The 15,260-nt window shown below is 40.9% G+C and overlaps 1 protein-coding gene across 1 annotated transcript in view; it reads left to right on the forward strand.

Annotated features, from left to right (window-relative positions):
- Positions 1 to 15,260, forward strand: part of dnah12 (dynein, axonemal, heavy chain 12) — a 192,529-nt gene that overhangs the window by 13,143 nt on the left and 164,126 nt on the right. Inside the window, exons 9-14 of the mRNA XM_039771336.1 lie at positions 1,909 to 2,104; positions 4,669 to 4,857; positions 6,808 to 6,964; positions 11,826 to 11,917; positions 13,477 to 13,655; positions 13,822 to 13,957. Of these exons, the coding sequence (XP_039627270.1) occupies positions 1,909 to 2,104; positions 4,669 to 4,857; positions 6,808 to 6,964; positions 11,826 to 11,917; positions 13,477 to 13,655; positions 13,822 to 13,957 (949 nt within the window). The remainder of the gene's footprint in view (positions 1 to 1,908; positions 2,105 to 4,668; positions 4,858 to 6,807; positions 6,965 to 11,825; positions 11,918 to 13,476; positions 13,656 to 13,821; positions 13,958 to 15,260) is intronic.

Raw genomic sequence — 15,260 nt, forward strand, 5'->3', positions numbered from 1 at the left:
TCAAGAACAGGATCTATCAAAGTCTGCTCTCCACCACACACGTTTGTGGAAGTGTATCATGGCACGAACAAAGGAGATTTCTGAGGACCTCACAAAAAGAGTTGTTGATGCTCATCAGGCTGGAAAAGGTTACCAAACCATCTCTAAAGAGTTTGGACTCCACCAATCCACAGTCAGACAGATTGTGTACAAATGGAGGAAATTCAAGACCATTGTTACCCTCCCCAGGAGTGGTCGACCAACAAAGATCACTCCAAGAGCAAGGCACACGTGTAATAGTTGGCGAGGTCACAAAGGACCCCAGGGTAACTTCTAAGCAACTGAAGGCCTCTCTCACATTGGCTAATGTTCATGTTCATGAGTCCACCATCAGGAGAACACTGAACAACAATGGTGTGCATGGCAGGGTTGCAAGGAGAAAGCCACTGCTCTCCAAAAAACATTGCTGCTCATCTGCAGTTTGCTAAAGATCACGTGGACAAACCAGAAGGCTATTGGAAGAATGTTTTGTGGACGGATGAGACCAAAATAGAACTTTTTGGTTTAAATGAAAAGCGTTATGTTTGGAGAAAGGAAAACACTGCATTCCAGCATAAGAACCTTATCCCATCTGTGAAACATGGTGGTGGTAGTATCATGGTTTGGGCCTGTTTTGCTGCATCTGGGCCAGGACGGCTTGCCTTCATTGATGGAACAATGAATTCTGAATTATATCAGAGAATTCTAAAGGAAAATGTCAGGACATCTGTCCATGAACTGAATCTCAAGAGAAGGTGGGTCATGCAGCAAGACAACGACCCTAAGCACACAAGTCGTTCTACCAAAGAATGGTTAAAGAAGAATAAAGTGAATGTTTTGGAATGGCCAAGTCAAAGTCCTGACCTTAATCCAATCGAAATGTTGTGGAAGGACCTGAAGCGAGCAGTTCATGTGAGGAAACCCACCAACATCCCAGAGTTGAAGCTGTTCTGTACGGAGGAATGGGCTAAAATTCCTCCAAGCCGGTGTGCAGGAATGATCAAAAGTTACCGGAAACGTTTAGTTGCAGTTATTGGGGGGTCACACCAGATACTGAAAGCAAAGGTTCACATACTTTTGCCACTCACAAATATGTAATATTCTATCATTTTCCTTAATAAATAAATGACCAAGTATAATATTTTTGTCTCATTTGTTTAACTGGTTTCTCTTTATCTACTTTTAGGACTTGAGTGAAAATCTGATGATGTTTTAGGTCATATTTATGGAGAAATATAGAAAATTCTAAAGGGTTCACAAACTTTCAAGCACAACTGTAGGTTGCTACTGGAAGAGGTGTTGGTGAGAACAGCAGGGGGCGCTTATCCTATGGTGTGAATGTGGAACCCAATGCCTCCCCCAGTGCAGTGATGGTGGACACTGTGCTGTAAAAGTGGCTCCGTCCTTCAGAGGAGATGTAAAACTCTCTGCGGTCATTAAAGATCCTTTGTAAGAGGAGTAGGGTGTATCCCGATGTCCTGGCTAAACTGCCCACCATGGCCTACTCATTCAGGTCCTCTAGTCATCCCCTGTCTCTATTTAGCTAACTATCTCACCTCCTTATCAGCTAACACCTCATGTGTGGTGAGAGTACAGGAGCAAAAATGGCTGCCGTCGCATCATCCAGGTGGGTGCTGTACATGAGTGGTGGTCTGAGTGACTCCCCTGTCCCTATGAAAAGTGCTTTGAGTATTAAGAAAAGCACTATATAATTGTAAAGAGTTATTATTATTAGACACTCCATGACAAAATAATTCAATTATCACCATTTGTAAGTGTATTTCTTTAATCTTCGCATTTGTAGAGTTGTTACATTTTTATTGATGGATACAGAATTAAGAGTGCACTATATTTGCTGAAGAAAATCTTCTTTTTTCCCCCCCCACGCAGGAGTCAGGGGCCGGTGGAGTGTGAATCCCTGAAGAATGATGTGGTTCTGCAGAGTGAAAAAATGGAAGAGAAGATCATGAATTCCTGGTACCCTAAAGTGATTCATCTGCTCACCGAGAAAGACACGTTAAAGGAAATCAAACAAGATCGACTGGAATCGTTTTTGAACTGCGCCTCCACTCTGCTGTCCAATCAGGTATGGGGCGCCATTCTCTGTTAGGCGGGTTAAACGCTTTTTTTACTTTCTCGTATAGGAAGTATAGGGAAAGTATTGTAATCGTCCATAAATTCGATGTCGAGATTTTGATGAATCTCGATGTTTTAGACCTCACTGACTTTCTCGTATATGAAATATAGAGAAAGTATTGGAATCCATCAAAAAATTTGATGTTGAGATTTTGATGAATCTCAAAATTTTAGACCTCCCGGATTTTCTCATCTATACAAAGTCTAGGGAAAGTATTGTAGTTGTCCAAAAATCTGATTTTGATGAATCTCGATGTTTTACACCTCCCTGACTTTCTCGTATATGAAATATAGAGAAAGTATTGGAATCAATCAAAAAATTTGATGTTGAGATTTTGATGAATCTCAAAATTTTAGACCTCCCGGATTTTCTCATCTATACAAAGTATAGGGAAAGTATTGTAGTTGTCCAAAAATCTGATTTTGATGAATCTCGATGTTTTACACCTCCCTGACTTTCTCGTATATGAAATATAGAGAAAGTATTGGAATCAATCAAAAAATTTGATGTTGAGATTTTGATGAATCTCAAAATTTTAGACCTCCCGGATTTTCTCATCTATACAAAGTCTAGGGAAAGTATTTTAGTTGTCCAAAAATCTGATTTTGATGAATCTCGATGTTTTACACCTCCCTGACTTTCTCGTATATGAAATATAGAGAAAGTATTGGAATCAATCAAAAAATTTGATGTTGAGATTTTGATGAATCTCAAAATTTTAGACCTCCCGGATTTTCTCATCTATACAAAGTCTAGGGAAAGTATTTTAGTTGTCCAAAAATCTGATTTTGATGAATCTCGATGTTTTACACCTCCTTGACTTTCTCGTATATGAAATATAGAGAAAGTATTGGAATCAATCAAAAAATTTGATGTTGAGATTTTGATGAATCTCAAAATTTTAGACCTCCCGGATTTTCTCATCTATACAAAGTCTAGGGAAAGTATTGTAGTTGTCCAAAAATCTGATTTTGATGAATCTCGATGTTTTACACCTCCTTGACTTTCTCGTATATGAAATATAGAGAAAGTATTGGAATCAATCAAAAAAAATTGATGTTGAGATTTTGATGAATCTCAAAATTTTAGACCTCCAGGATTTTCTCATCTATACAAAGTATAGGGAAAGTATTGTAATTGTCCAAAAATCAGATTTTGATGAATCTCGATGTTTTAGACCTCACTGACTTTCTCGTATATGAAATATAGAGAAAGTATTAGAATCAATCAAAAAATTTGATGTTGAGATTTTGATGAATCTCAAAATTTTAGACCTCCCGGATTTTCTCATCTATACAAAGTCTAGGGAAAGTATTGTAGTTGTCCAAAAATCTGATTTTGATGAATCTCGATGTTTTACACCTCCCTGACTTTCTCGTATATGAAATATAGAGAAAGTATTGGAATCAATCAAAAAATTTGATGTTGAGATTTTGATGAATCTCAAAATTTTAGACCTCCCGGATTTTCTCATCTATACAAAGTCTAGGGAAAGTATTTTAGTTGTCCAAAAATCTGATTTTGATGAATCTCGATGTTTTACACCTCCCTGACTTTCTCGTATATGAAATATAGAGAAAGTATTGGAATCAATCAAAAAATTTGATGTTGAGATTTTGATGAATCTCAAAATTTTAGACCTCCCGGATTTTCTCATCTATACAAAGTCTAGGGAAAGTATTTTAGTTGTCCAAAAATCTGATTTTGATGAATCTCGATGTTTTACACCTCCCTGACTTTCTCGTATATGAAATATAGAGAAAGTATTGGAATCAATCAAAAAATTTGATGTTGAGATTTTGATGAATCTCAAAATTTTAGACCTCCCCGGATTTTCTCATCTATACAAAGTCTAGGGAAAGTATTGTAGTTGTCCAAAAATCTGATTTTGATGAATCTCGATGTTTTACACCTCCCTGACTTTCTCGTATATGAAATATAGAGAAAGTATTGGAATCAATCAAAAAATTTGATGTTGAGATTTTGATGAATCTCAAAATTTTAGACCTCCCGGATTTTCTCATCTATACAAAGTCTAGGGAAAGTATTGTAGTTGTCCAAAAATCTGATTTTGATGAATCTCGATGTTTTACACCTCCTTGACTTTCTCGTATATGAAATATAGAGAAAGTATTGGAATCAATCAAAAAAATTTGATGTTGAGATTTTGATGAATCTCAATGTTTTAGACCTCACTGACTTTATCGTATATGAAATATAGAACCAAATTTTACATACAAGTATTAGGGAAAATTGAAGTTTCTGTTTTCAGCTCCGATTTGTTCAACTTTACTTTAACAATAATTGTTCAATTTGTAGATCCAATCTCTAACCGATTCCATCTTTTCACAGCTTCAGTCGTTAAGCCCATTGCTAGCTTGAGGGCACCAATATTTATTTTTTGTACTAAATAACAGTTTTCTGATCACTTGAGTCCTTATGTATTGAATCTTGCACATAAATATTCATTAGCAGTATGCAGGTAAACTGTGTTTTACTCTTCTGTTTTGCAGTTAAAAGCCCTCATTGTAAGAACTGTTGAGGCCTACGTGAATCTGTTCGAGCCTTTAAATCTCGACGAGGTGCCGCTGTTTAAAATGCAGCTGACCTTCGATGACGAGAAGATGGAGTTCTACCCAAGCCTGCAAGATTTAGAAGAAACGGTTTTGTTCGTGTTACGCCGCATCACAAACACAATGCAGGTGCGTATGCTTGGACGTCATTGATGCATTGCGGTTCTTGTGCTGACGACAGAATAAGAATAAAGAAATTCTTAGAATCGGAAAAGAGAAAAAGATTTCTAGTCCTGTGTATTGTGAAAACCTTGTTTAGTTCCAGGCCTGCAGGGATAACCAGGTTATCCGTCTGTCTTTTTGCAGTTTAAGGGTTGAGTCAGTGGAGACCTCAAGACCCTTAAGCTTCACCCTGCACTTATATATTTCTGGTCGTACCACCTGCTGTTGAGACTGCTTGGCTCCCTGTTGTAGGCCTTTGTCTCACTGACTCGGGTTTAACCTCCCTGACCTGATTCAGGCCTTCAATAAACCTTCAGGATGACAATGATGTAAAACTCTGAGACCAGAAAAATATAAGAATCTGGACCAGCGTCTCTCAGCCTTTCTGGTGTTGAAACCCACTTTTTCCCTTGTAAACATCTTCATAAGCCCACCAAGGGGATCACCTGAGCTGATGGGAGCCCCCCTTGGTGAACTGAGATGTTTTTGTTTAAGGCACAACTGTCAGGTCCACTGCCATTATAAAGAACAGCAGCTGACGACCCACCGGTGGTAGCACACGACTGACCCAGCGGTTGAGAAACGCTGATCGTGACCAAATTAATAATATTAAAAATACAAAGGTTAAATGCAAAATACTAACGTGCAGGGCCCCGAGTTACGATGTATTGCTGTCTTAATAATGAAGCAATCCAGACGAAATAAAGATCAACACTGACGCATACCTGAACTTATTTGTGAATGAAATGGATGACCGTGAGATCAGTGAAGATTATTTCCAGCAAGATGGAGCAACCTGTCGCACATCAGCTCGCGGCATTGGCACAAACTGAATAGTTTTTTGGCAAACGGGTCATTTCAAAGAGACTATGGCCACCTTGTTCCCTGGACCTGTCATCTCTGGATTACTTCCTTTGGGGAGCGCGGAGAGGAAAAAAGTGTACAAGAACGAGCCTCGTACGCTGGAACAATTGAACAGGAATTTGCTGCCATCAGCCCTACAATGCTCGCGGATACCCCTTTGCCAATATGGAGTGCCGCGTCGATCTGTGTTTTCAACAAGACGACGACTATTTCCAACACTGAATGTCTATCAAGGAATGCAGTGTGTGTATTTAGTTTCTATTGCTTCATTATTACGTGAGTAACGCATCTAACTCATGGCCTGAATAAATCAGAATGTTGTTACAACAGTTCAATAAAGATGAGCCAGATTCAGACCTTCCTTTTTCTATCTTCAAGATGGTTTGTCTAACGTTTTAAATAGCGGAGTAGTGGCTCTGAGGGTAAGAATCTGCGCTGGTATCCCGAAGGTTGCCAGTTCGAATCCCCACCACTGCCAAAAAGAGATCCTACTCTGCTGGGCCCTTGAGCAAAGGCCCTTAACCTTCAGTTGCTCCAGGGGTGCCGTACAATGGCTGACCCTGCGATCTGACCCCAAGGGGTATGCGAAAAACCAAGTCATTTCCTTCAGGATTAATAAAGTATAATAAAAAAATGTAATTCTGCTTAAATCAGAAATTCTTGCTTCAGTTGGTTCCGGTCCTCCTCCTTTCCACTTTATCTTCTGTCGCAGACTGGACTTTCCCTTCTGAGGTGGTATCATATTTGAAATAAGCCGCTTTCTTCTTATACAGTATGTAACAATTTATTATGCATATCATTAAAATATGCGTTTCTTTGTATGGTTAATTTTTACTTATTTCTAATTACATGTATCGTAAGCTTCACATTTTTACCTAAAAAGCACTGTTCTGTGTATTAAGTATTTTAAAACATGCGAGTAATAAAACAGTTCAGTTGTTTGTGAAAAGCCAAGCAGAAAGCTGAAAATCTGCTTAGTTTAAGTTTTTAAGCAAATCTTATCAACAAAGCAGTAACCCAGATCCATTTTTTTTTTTTTTTTTACTTCCTCAGAAAGTTCAAACTGTGACATCTTGGCTTTCAGAAGGAAATGCCATCGAAGTCCTGGATGCCAAGCTTGACAATGACATCTTGAATTGGGCCTTGTCGACTTTAAGCAACTCGGTCAAAAAGAACGTCAAGGGTCCGAGCGAACACCTGAAGAGCTACGGCAAGTTACTCTGACTTTCACTTTTTGTTTGACCCCTCAGTCATCTGTCATGCACCCCATCTCTGAAGTCTGTAAGCTCTGTTGTCCTAAAGTGTGGCCATAGCTGAGATTTTTATGTGATTAAACATAAACATCAAATTATGATAAATGAACAAATGATGAGAAGGATAAGTAGCAAATTCAGATGGGGGGAGGCCAGCCTTATATCTTTTTGTCTATTGTTGATTTATTTTATTGAAGTAACTGCTATGACTTTTTCTGAATTGTTCCTCACTTTTCCACATCCTCAAGCTTACATTTGCTCTGAAAATATGACAATACATGTAAATAGATTTATAAGTTACTGTATAATAGATAGATACTTAAGGCACTATATGATAGATAGACATATATATACAACAATTACATAGATCGATAAAGTACTAATATAATACATAAATAGATAAAGTGCTATATAGCAGATAGACAGGTACTATACATCAGATACAGGGATGGATGGATAGATAGATAAGGCACTATGCACCAATTACATAGAGAGGTAGTTAAGGTACTATATTTTAATCCTTTATTTGCCATATACAATTTCTATTATATTAGGAATTTGTCATTTTTTACAGACTCAAACTTATTCTCCAAAGAGTTTTGGGGTCAGAGCACAGGGTCAGCTATTTGAATAGCACCCCTGGAGCAATTTCAGGTTAAGGGCCTTGCTCAAGGGCCCAATGGAGTAGCATTCCTTCTGTCACTGCTAGGATTCAAACCAGCAACCTCGAAGTTACCAGCCCAGATCCGTTAGCCACACAGCCACCATAGATAGATAGCTAGATAAAGTACTGTATAAAAGACAGATATAGGGTGGTCCAGATCTAATTATGCAATTTTCATTACGCTATAACTTGTTAAGTTTATTACATAGAAAATCACCCGAAAAATCCCAGACCATCGAGAAGTGTGCGAACAGACGACATGAAGAATCGTCTTTGCTCATATTTGCGTATTGCGTATTTGCGTCATATAGATAAAGCACTATACAACAGTTACATAGATAAAGTACTATATAATACACAAATAAGGCACTATATTTTAATTAGATGGATAAGGCACTATACAATAATTAAATGGATAGATAGATAGATAAAGTACTATATAATACACAGATAAGGCACTATACTATAATTAGATAGATAAGGCACTATATCTATCTATCCATCTAATTATTGTATAGTGCCTTATCCATCTAATTAAAATATAGTGCCTTATCTATCTATCTATCCATTTAATTATTGTATAGTGCTATCCATCTAATTATTGTATAGTGCCTTATCTGTATATTATATAGTACTTTATCTATCTATCCATTTAATTATTGTATAGTGCCTTATCTGTATATTATATAGTACTTTATCTATCTATCCATTTAATTATTGTAAAGTACTATATAATACACAGATAAGGCACTATACAGTAATTAGATAGATAAGACACTATCTGATAGATGGGTGGATGGATAGATAAGGCACTATACAACAGTTACATAGACAGATAAAGTACTATATCTCTCTATTATAAAAACAAATCTTGGTGAAAGGGAGACCAGGGAGACGAGACGTGATCTTCTTGGAAGACACTTAAAAGACCCATGAGATGAAAGAGATTGGCCACGGAGCATCTCGTGGGGACCTTAAACATGAGACTTGGTGCCAAGAGATTGCAATTTGACGTCCCGCGAGAGCCACTTTAACATCACACAAGACAAGGCAATGAGACATTTAAAACAAGTTCACGAACATCTAAGCTAGCAGTTGTTGGAATGCTTTTGGCAGGCAGACATCATGTGCTCCCAGCTCTTAAAATAATGACAAGCGACAAGCAGAATACGGCAGCAGCAAGAAGCCAGCTGATGATCTGACCGCTTCTCCTTAGCGTGCGTTCAGACCCCCCCATCCCATTAACAACGCGATCGGTAGAAACGCGAAGTGACAAATGGACAGCTGCTTTACATGCTTTTAAATAATCGAGGCACAGTGCAACAAGCAAACGATGCAGCAGCAGCAATAAGATAATCTGATGGCATCTCCTTGGCGTGCGTTCAGCCGCCCCCCTTCACAACGCAAGCAGCATTATACATCCTGCGAGAAAGAGATGTAACCACGCCTGGGGCCAGAACTAAAGGACAAATATTGTTTTTACAAAAGTTTTAAAGTAAAAGTGAAAATAATGCAAATGTATGTAACAATTCCCATGAAAATAACAATCTCTTTAAATTGTATATCCGCTAAACCAAACCCGGGGGTGATTGAGTGAAGTGAGCAGGTGGCGGAGCCCCCTCGTAATAGATATATAAATCTGAAATGCACTATGTAAGTGATAGAGAAAAACAGATGTGAAAGCCTCTACTGTATATAATATATTTTATTTGTCCCCAAGATTAAATAAAACATTTCTAGAAGCTCAAAAAATACTTAAACAATTCCCCCAAGTACAAATAAAAGCTCCTAGCTTGGATATCCGAGAGCTGCTGGTGTCACTAACAGGCTTGCAGGTGGCAGTAAGATGAGGTCAGGCCTGGTCAGATTAGCACCACAGCTTTGTATTTTAAGTCCTATTAGTATTTGTGTAGAGCAGGTTCAGCTTGTAGTGTCCACAAATGCATCCTGCCCAACAGACACCTGATTCCTTGTTTTAAGTTGCCACTATTTAGAATGATTCATCACTAAGATGTTAGTAAAGTGTAAATCGTTTTCTGTTGCTGAGTCAACCAGGATGATGTAACTTCTCTCTCTGGGCTGTAAGAGGACGCATTCAGCCCGCATTTCAATGTCCCGATCGCTCATTTTAGTTTTACTTCTACTCTGCTCCCTTTTCCATCATTGCATGTTCACAAAATTCTCCAGTCCCCTTCCTGCTTTTTCCATTCAGTCTGATGAAACCCGTCCAACATAAAAAAGTGCTTTTGAAATAAGAGTACATCCACAATAGCTGAACTTGCCATAATTCTCTATGAGATGTAACACTTGAAACAACTTCTATGAAAGTAATGGAGCATTTCTATTAGATAGATAGATAGATACTTTATTAATCCCACATAATCACATACTCTAGCAGCAGCATACTGATAAAGAACAATATTAAATTAAAGAGTGATAACAATGCAGGTATAACAGACAATAACTTTGTATAATGTTATCGTTTACCCCCCGGGTGGAATTGAAGAGTCGCATAGTGTGGGGTCTCCTCAGTCTGTCCGTGGAGCAGGACGGTGACAGCAGTCTGTCGCTGAAGCTGCTCCTCTGTCTGGAGATGATCCTGTCCAGTGGATGCATTATGATAAAGGAGACACAGTTACATGGGTTAATGGGTTATGTCCTAGAATTTAAACATTGTATTTCTTTGAATATATGATACGTGACTGCTTACACTGCGTCCCACTTAACAAAGTCACTTACAACAACAACAACAACAACATTTATTTATATAGCACATTTTCATACAAACAGTAGCTCAAAGTGCTTTACATAATAAAGAATAGAAAAATAAAAGACACAATAAGAAAACAAAATAAATCAACATTAATTAACATCGAATAAGAGTAAGGTTCAATGGCCGGGGGAACAGAAAAAACAAAAAAAAACTCCAGACGGCTAGAGAAAAAAATAAAATCTGTAGGGATTCCAGACCATGAGACCACCCAGTCCCCTCTGGGCATTCTACTTAACATAAATGAAACAGTCCTCTTTGGATTTAGGGTTTTCATGGAAGGACCTGATGATGATGGTCATTTAGACTTCTGGCTTTCAGTCCTTCATTGTTGGTGCATCAGGATGCTTTGAGTAGGTGGAGGTTGTGCAGGCCACCACCACAAAGAAACCGAAAAAGAGAGTAGGGGTCAGTACGGATTTTGGAGCCACTGTGAATAGTTATTATGAAGAATTGAACATACAGAGTATCAGGATTAAGTTAAATTGAAGTTATGAGAAGGCCATGTTAAAGTAATGTGTTTTCAGCAGTGTTTTAAAGTGCTCTACTGTATCAGCCTGGCGAATTCCTATTGGCAGGCTATTCCAGATTTTAGTTGCATAACAGCAGAAGGCCGCCCGCCCGCCTCACCACTTTTAAGTTTTGTTCTTGGAATTCTAAGGAGACACTCATTTGAGGATCTGAGGTTACGATTTGGAATATAAGGTGTCAGGCATTCTGATATATAAGATGGTGCGAGATTATTTAAGGCTTTATAAACCATAAGCAGAATTTTAAAGTCAATCCTGAATGACACAGGTAACCAGTGTAGTGACATCAAAACTGGAGAGATGTTCTTACTTAGTGAGCTCTGGCCCTGCCCTTCAGATTGTGATGCCAGTCCTCGGGTTTCAAAATGACACCACGGCTCTCATTAACATTCATGACGTTGTCCAAATATTAAAAGTGTATTTAAGACTGATGCCGTGAAGCACTTCTTTACGCAAAGAGTTGTGGGAGTCTGGAACAAACTACCGAGACGTGCAGTGGAAGCAGAAACCCTGACAACCTTCAAGATGGCTCTGAATGAGACACTGGGGGACAGAAATGGGCTTGATGGACTGAATGGTCTCCTCTCGTTTGTCAGATTTCTTATGTCCTAAATGTCCTGTTCATTTACTGCTCTATTACTTAGTTCTCTTCCCCGCTAAAGAAACTTTACAGTACGGGGGGCTCAGTTCTTCAGGTGCTCAAAATGGGCTTGAATGGCATTGCCACCCCAACCCTCCACCTAAAGCCTGTGAGTTCTTGCGATGCAAAGCTTACCAGCCTTCACCCTACCAAATAACCCTTGATAGCATTTGCTAAATTATTTCTTTTCTTTTTTTATTTATTCTTCCTACAGTGAATAGATACGATTGGCTAGTAAACGGCACTGCTCTGAATCGTGTTGAAAAATTTGTATCAGAGAATCACACATTTGACGAGTGCACTAAGGTAAGTTTCTCAAAGGTAAAGAGTTGAGGTTCTTTATTGTGCATCTGTGTTAACATGTTGGCCATGCCACCTGCCCTTCAGAAGAGATCACCCACCTGAAGCTAAGCACGTTCAGGGGCCCAGGCATTACTTGGATGGGAGACCATCTAGCAAAAGCTTGGATCAATACTGGAAGAGGTGTTGGTGAGGCTCAGTGGTCTGAATGTGGATCCCATTGCCCCCGTACAGTGACAGGGACGCTGTGCTGTAAAAATGTCAGCGTCCCTTTGGATGAGAAGTAAAACCGAGGTCCTGACTCTCTGTGGACATAAATAACAGTAGGGTTTATCCCGATGTTTTGGATAAATTGCCCACAATGACGTAGTCATTCCAGCTCCTGTGGGTGCTCCTGCCACCCAAACCCTGACACAGACAGACACGGACACAAGTTCAGCACAAGCCTTTTTTATTCTTCCACGTGGGAAACGCTTTCCCTCGTTTCCCACCTTCACAGAACAGTTCCTAGCACAAATAGAGTGCACAAAGCACCCTTCTCTTCTTCTTTTCCTTCTTTCTCTCTCTCGTCTTCTCTTCTATCCTCTTCCACTCCTCCTAGCAGGCTTTGTCCTCCACCTCCCGACTCTGGTTCCCGGAGTAGTGGCGACTGGCCCCTTTTATAGGGCACCCGGAAATGCTCCAGGTGTCCCAATGACCTTCTTCCGGCAGCACTTCTTGGTGTGGAGGAAATGCTGCCACCAGGGCTCAACAGTTCCTGCAGCGCCCCCTGGCTCCAAACTCCAACTGCCAAGGGACCCTGTGGGAGTCTGAGTCACCACTGCAACCCAGGGGGGGCTGCCACCTAGCGCTCTGCGGAATGTAATGCCCTGTCCTTCAACTCTCCAGACGTCCCACCCGAGTAAGGGCTCTGGTCATTCGCCACACCCCCTGACCATCCCCTGTCCCTAGTCAGCTATAGATAGATACTTTATTAATCCCAAGGGGAAATTCACATAATAGCTCTCATTCTCCACACTTTTTTTGTGACAGTGACAACTTTGGGGTTCTGAGAGTATTATCTTTATTTAAACAGAATAAGGAAAGTCCATCCATCCATCCATCCATTATCCAACCCGCTATATCCTAACTACAGGGTCACGGGGGTCTGCTGGAGCCAATCCCAGCCAACACAGTGCGCAAGGCAGGAAACAAATCCCGGGCAGGGTGCCAGTCCACTGCAGGGCACACACACACACACACACACACCAGGGACAATTTAGGATCGCCAATGCACCTAACCTGCACGTCTTCAGACTGTGGGAGGAAACCCATGCAGACACGGGGAGAACATGCAAACTCCACGCAGGGAGGACCCGGGAAGCGAACCCAATTATCCTTACTGTGAGGCAGCAGCGCTACCCACTGTACCACCATGCTGCCCAAATAAGGAAAGTGCCTGACCTAAATATTAGGCCATAGTCATTTCAGAAAGTGCGGCTTTTAATCTTTTTGTTGTGTGTCTTTTCACTGTATGGATGCTGTGAGCAACCTAATTGTGTATTTTGTTTTGTCTTCCTATGTAGTTTATTGAAGAATTTCACATGCTGGCCAAAGAAATCTCAAGCCTGCCCACACTGGCAATTTTTGAAATTATTCACTTGAACTGTGACGACCTGAAACAGGGCCTGGCGCAGAAGGCCAACAGCTTCGCCAACACCCTGTTACAGATGCTTGTCATGCGATTCCGAACAGAGAATGAAAAGTAAGTCTCAATTTGTGAGGTGCTACATTACTGAAGGAGGCGAATGATTTTAAAGCTTGTCCGTGTTTAAATGACAAGCGAATATTTGACATTCTGTGTATTATGTGCCAGGCTTGACCGAGATGCTACCTGTTCTGTTGTATTTTTTTTTTTTTTCTTTCTTCAGCATTTGTAATTGCTATGAAACAATCAAAGAAAAAATCCTGAAGCAACCAGATTCAACTGAAGAAATGATGGAAATAATCGCTTATGTGGATCGTGTGAAACGTGTTGACATCCGAGAACTCAATGGGAGGATAACGGTAAGTCCGCTCGAAGGTCAGCCTAGGGTTAAAATGAAGACCTCCTATGATCCCTGCAGAGTTGCTGGATGTCATGGCCGGCCTGTACGCCGGTACTGTGAGTGCTGTGCAGAGTGGAGGCAGCACCTCTGCGTTTTTTCCCAGTTGATTCTGGGGTTCGTCAGGGGTGAGTTCTCACTCCTTCTCTCTTCAGTGCTTGCATGGACGACTGGGTGTTGGGCAAGGCCGTGGGGTCCAGAGGCTGTGTGGCATCTGTTGATGAAGGGAGATTCACTGATCCTGACTTTGCCAACAATGCCGTAATCTTCATGGAGTCAATGGAGGCTCTGATCGGGGCTCTCGAGAGACTGAGTGAGGAGTCTGAGTGTCTGGGCTTGTGAGGGTCCTGATAAAAACCAAAGAGCCAGGCCTTTAATGACCTCTTGGGCACGGCCATCAGCAGTGTGTCTGTCTGCAGAGAGAGTATCAACCTCATCGAGAGGTTTCCTTACCTCAGCAGTGACATTCACGTCTCTGGTGACTCTTCCTGTGAAGGCAATTGACGGATTGGGAGAGCATAGGGGGGTCATGAGGTCGCTGGAAAGGGGTGTGTGGCGCTCCTCATATCTCTACAAAAGGACGAAGGTCCAAGTCTTTAGAGTCCTGGTGCTTCCTGTTTTTGAGACATGGACGCTATCCAGTGACCTGAGATGAAGACTGGACTCCTTCATGTGTCTCTTCAGAGAATCCTTGGGTCCCACTGGTGTGTCTTTATGTCGTTCACGGAGTCCCCAATGAGGCACATTTACCTGCATTGTGAGGGAGCGTCAGTTACGGTACTACAACCACGTGGCGTGATTCCCCAAGGGTGATCCTTGAGGGTCCAAGCGGCTGGACCAGGCCAAGGGGACACCCATGTAACACCTGGCTGCGACAGATAGATGGGTGGGTGGGACTGGACCTCGTGTCTGCCTCAGGGGGTCGCCAACCAGGATCCCGAGCTGTTTCATCGTGTGGTGGGTGTAGCAAGGCGCTGTACCAGTGCCTGCTCCCCAACCTGACCTGACCTGAACCTGAACCTGGCCTCTACAAGTCCGTGCCGAGTGACTGGTCTCAGTACGTTTTTCAAGTAAATATCACTGGAATGATCTGTAATTGTTAGCCTGCTATCCTATTCATAAAAGAGGGTGACATAAACGGTACAGGGCTATGCTTTAATCCCATCCCGAGTGCTGATCTTAAGTAATTAAAATTCATTTAAATGGCGCCTTTCACAGATATGACATCACAAAGCGCTGTACAACAAAAAACACATTAAAGCGCC

Source organism: Polypterus senegalus, chromosome 12, assembly GCF_016835505.1.
Source record: "Polypterus senegalus isolate Bchr_013 chromosome 12, ASM1683550v1, whole genome shotgun sequence".
Lineage (NCBI taxonomy): Eukaryota > Metazoa > Chordata > Cladistia > Polypteriformes > Polypteridae > Polypterus > Polypterus senegalus.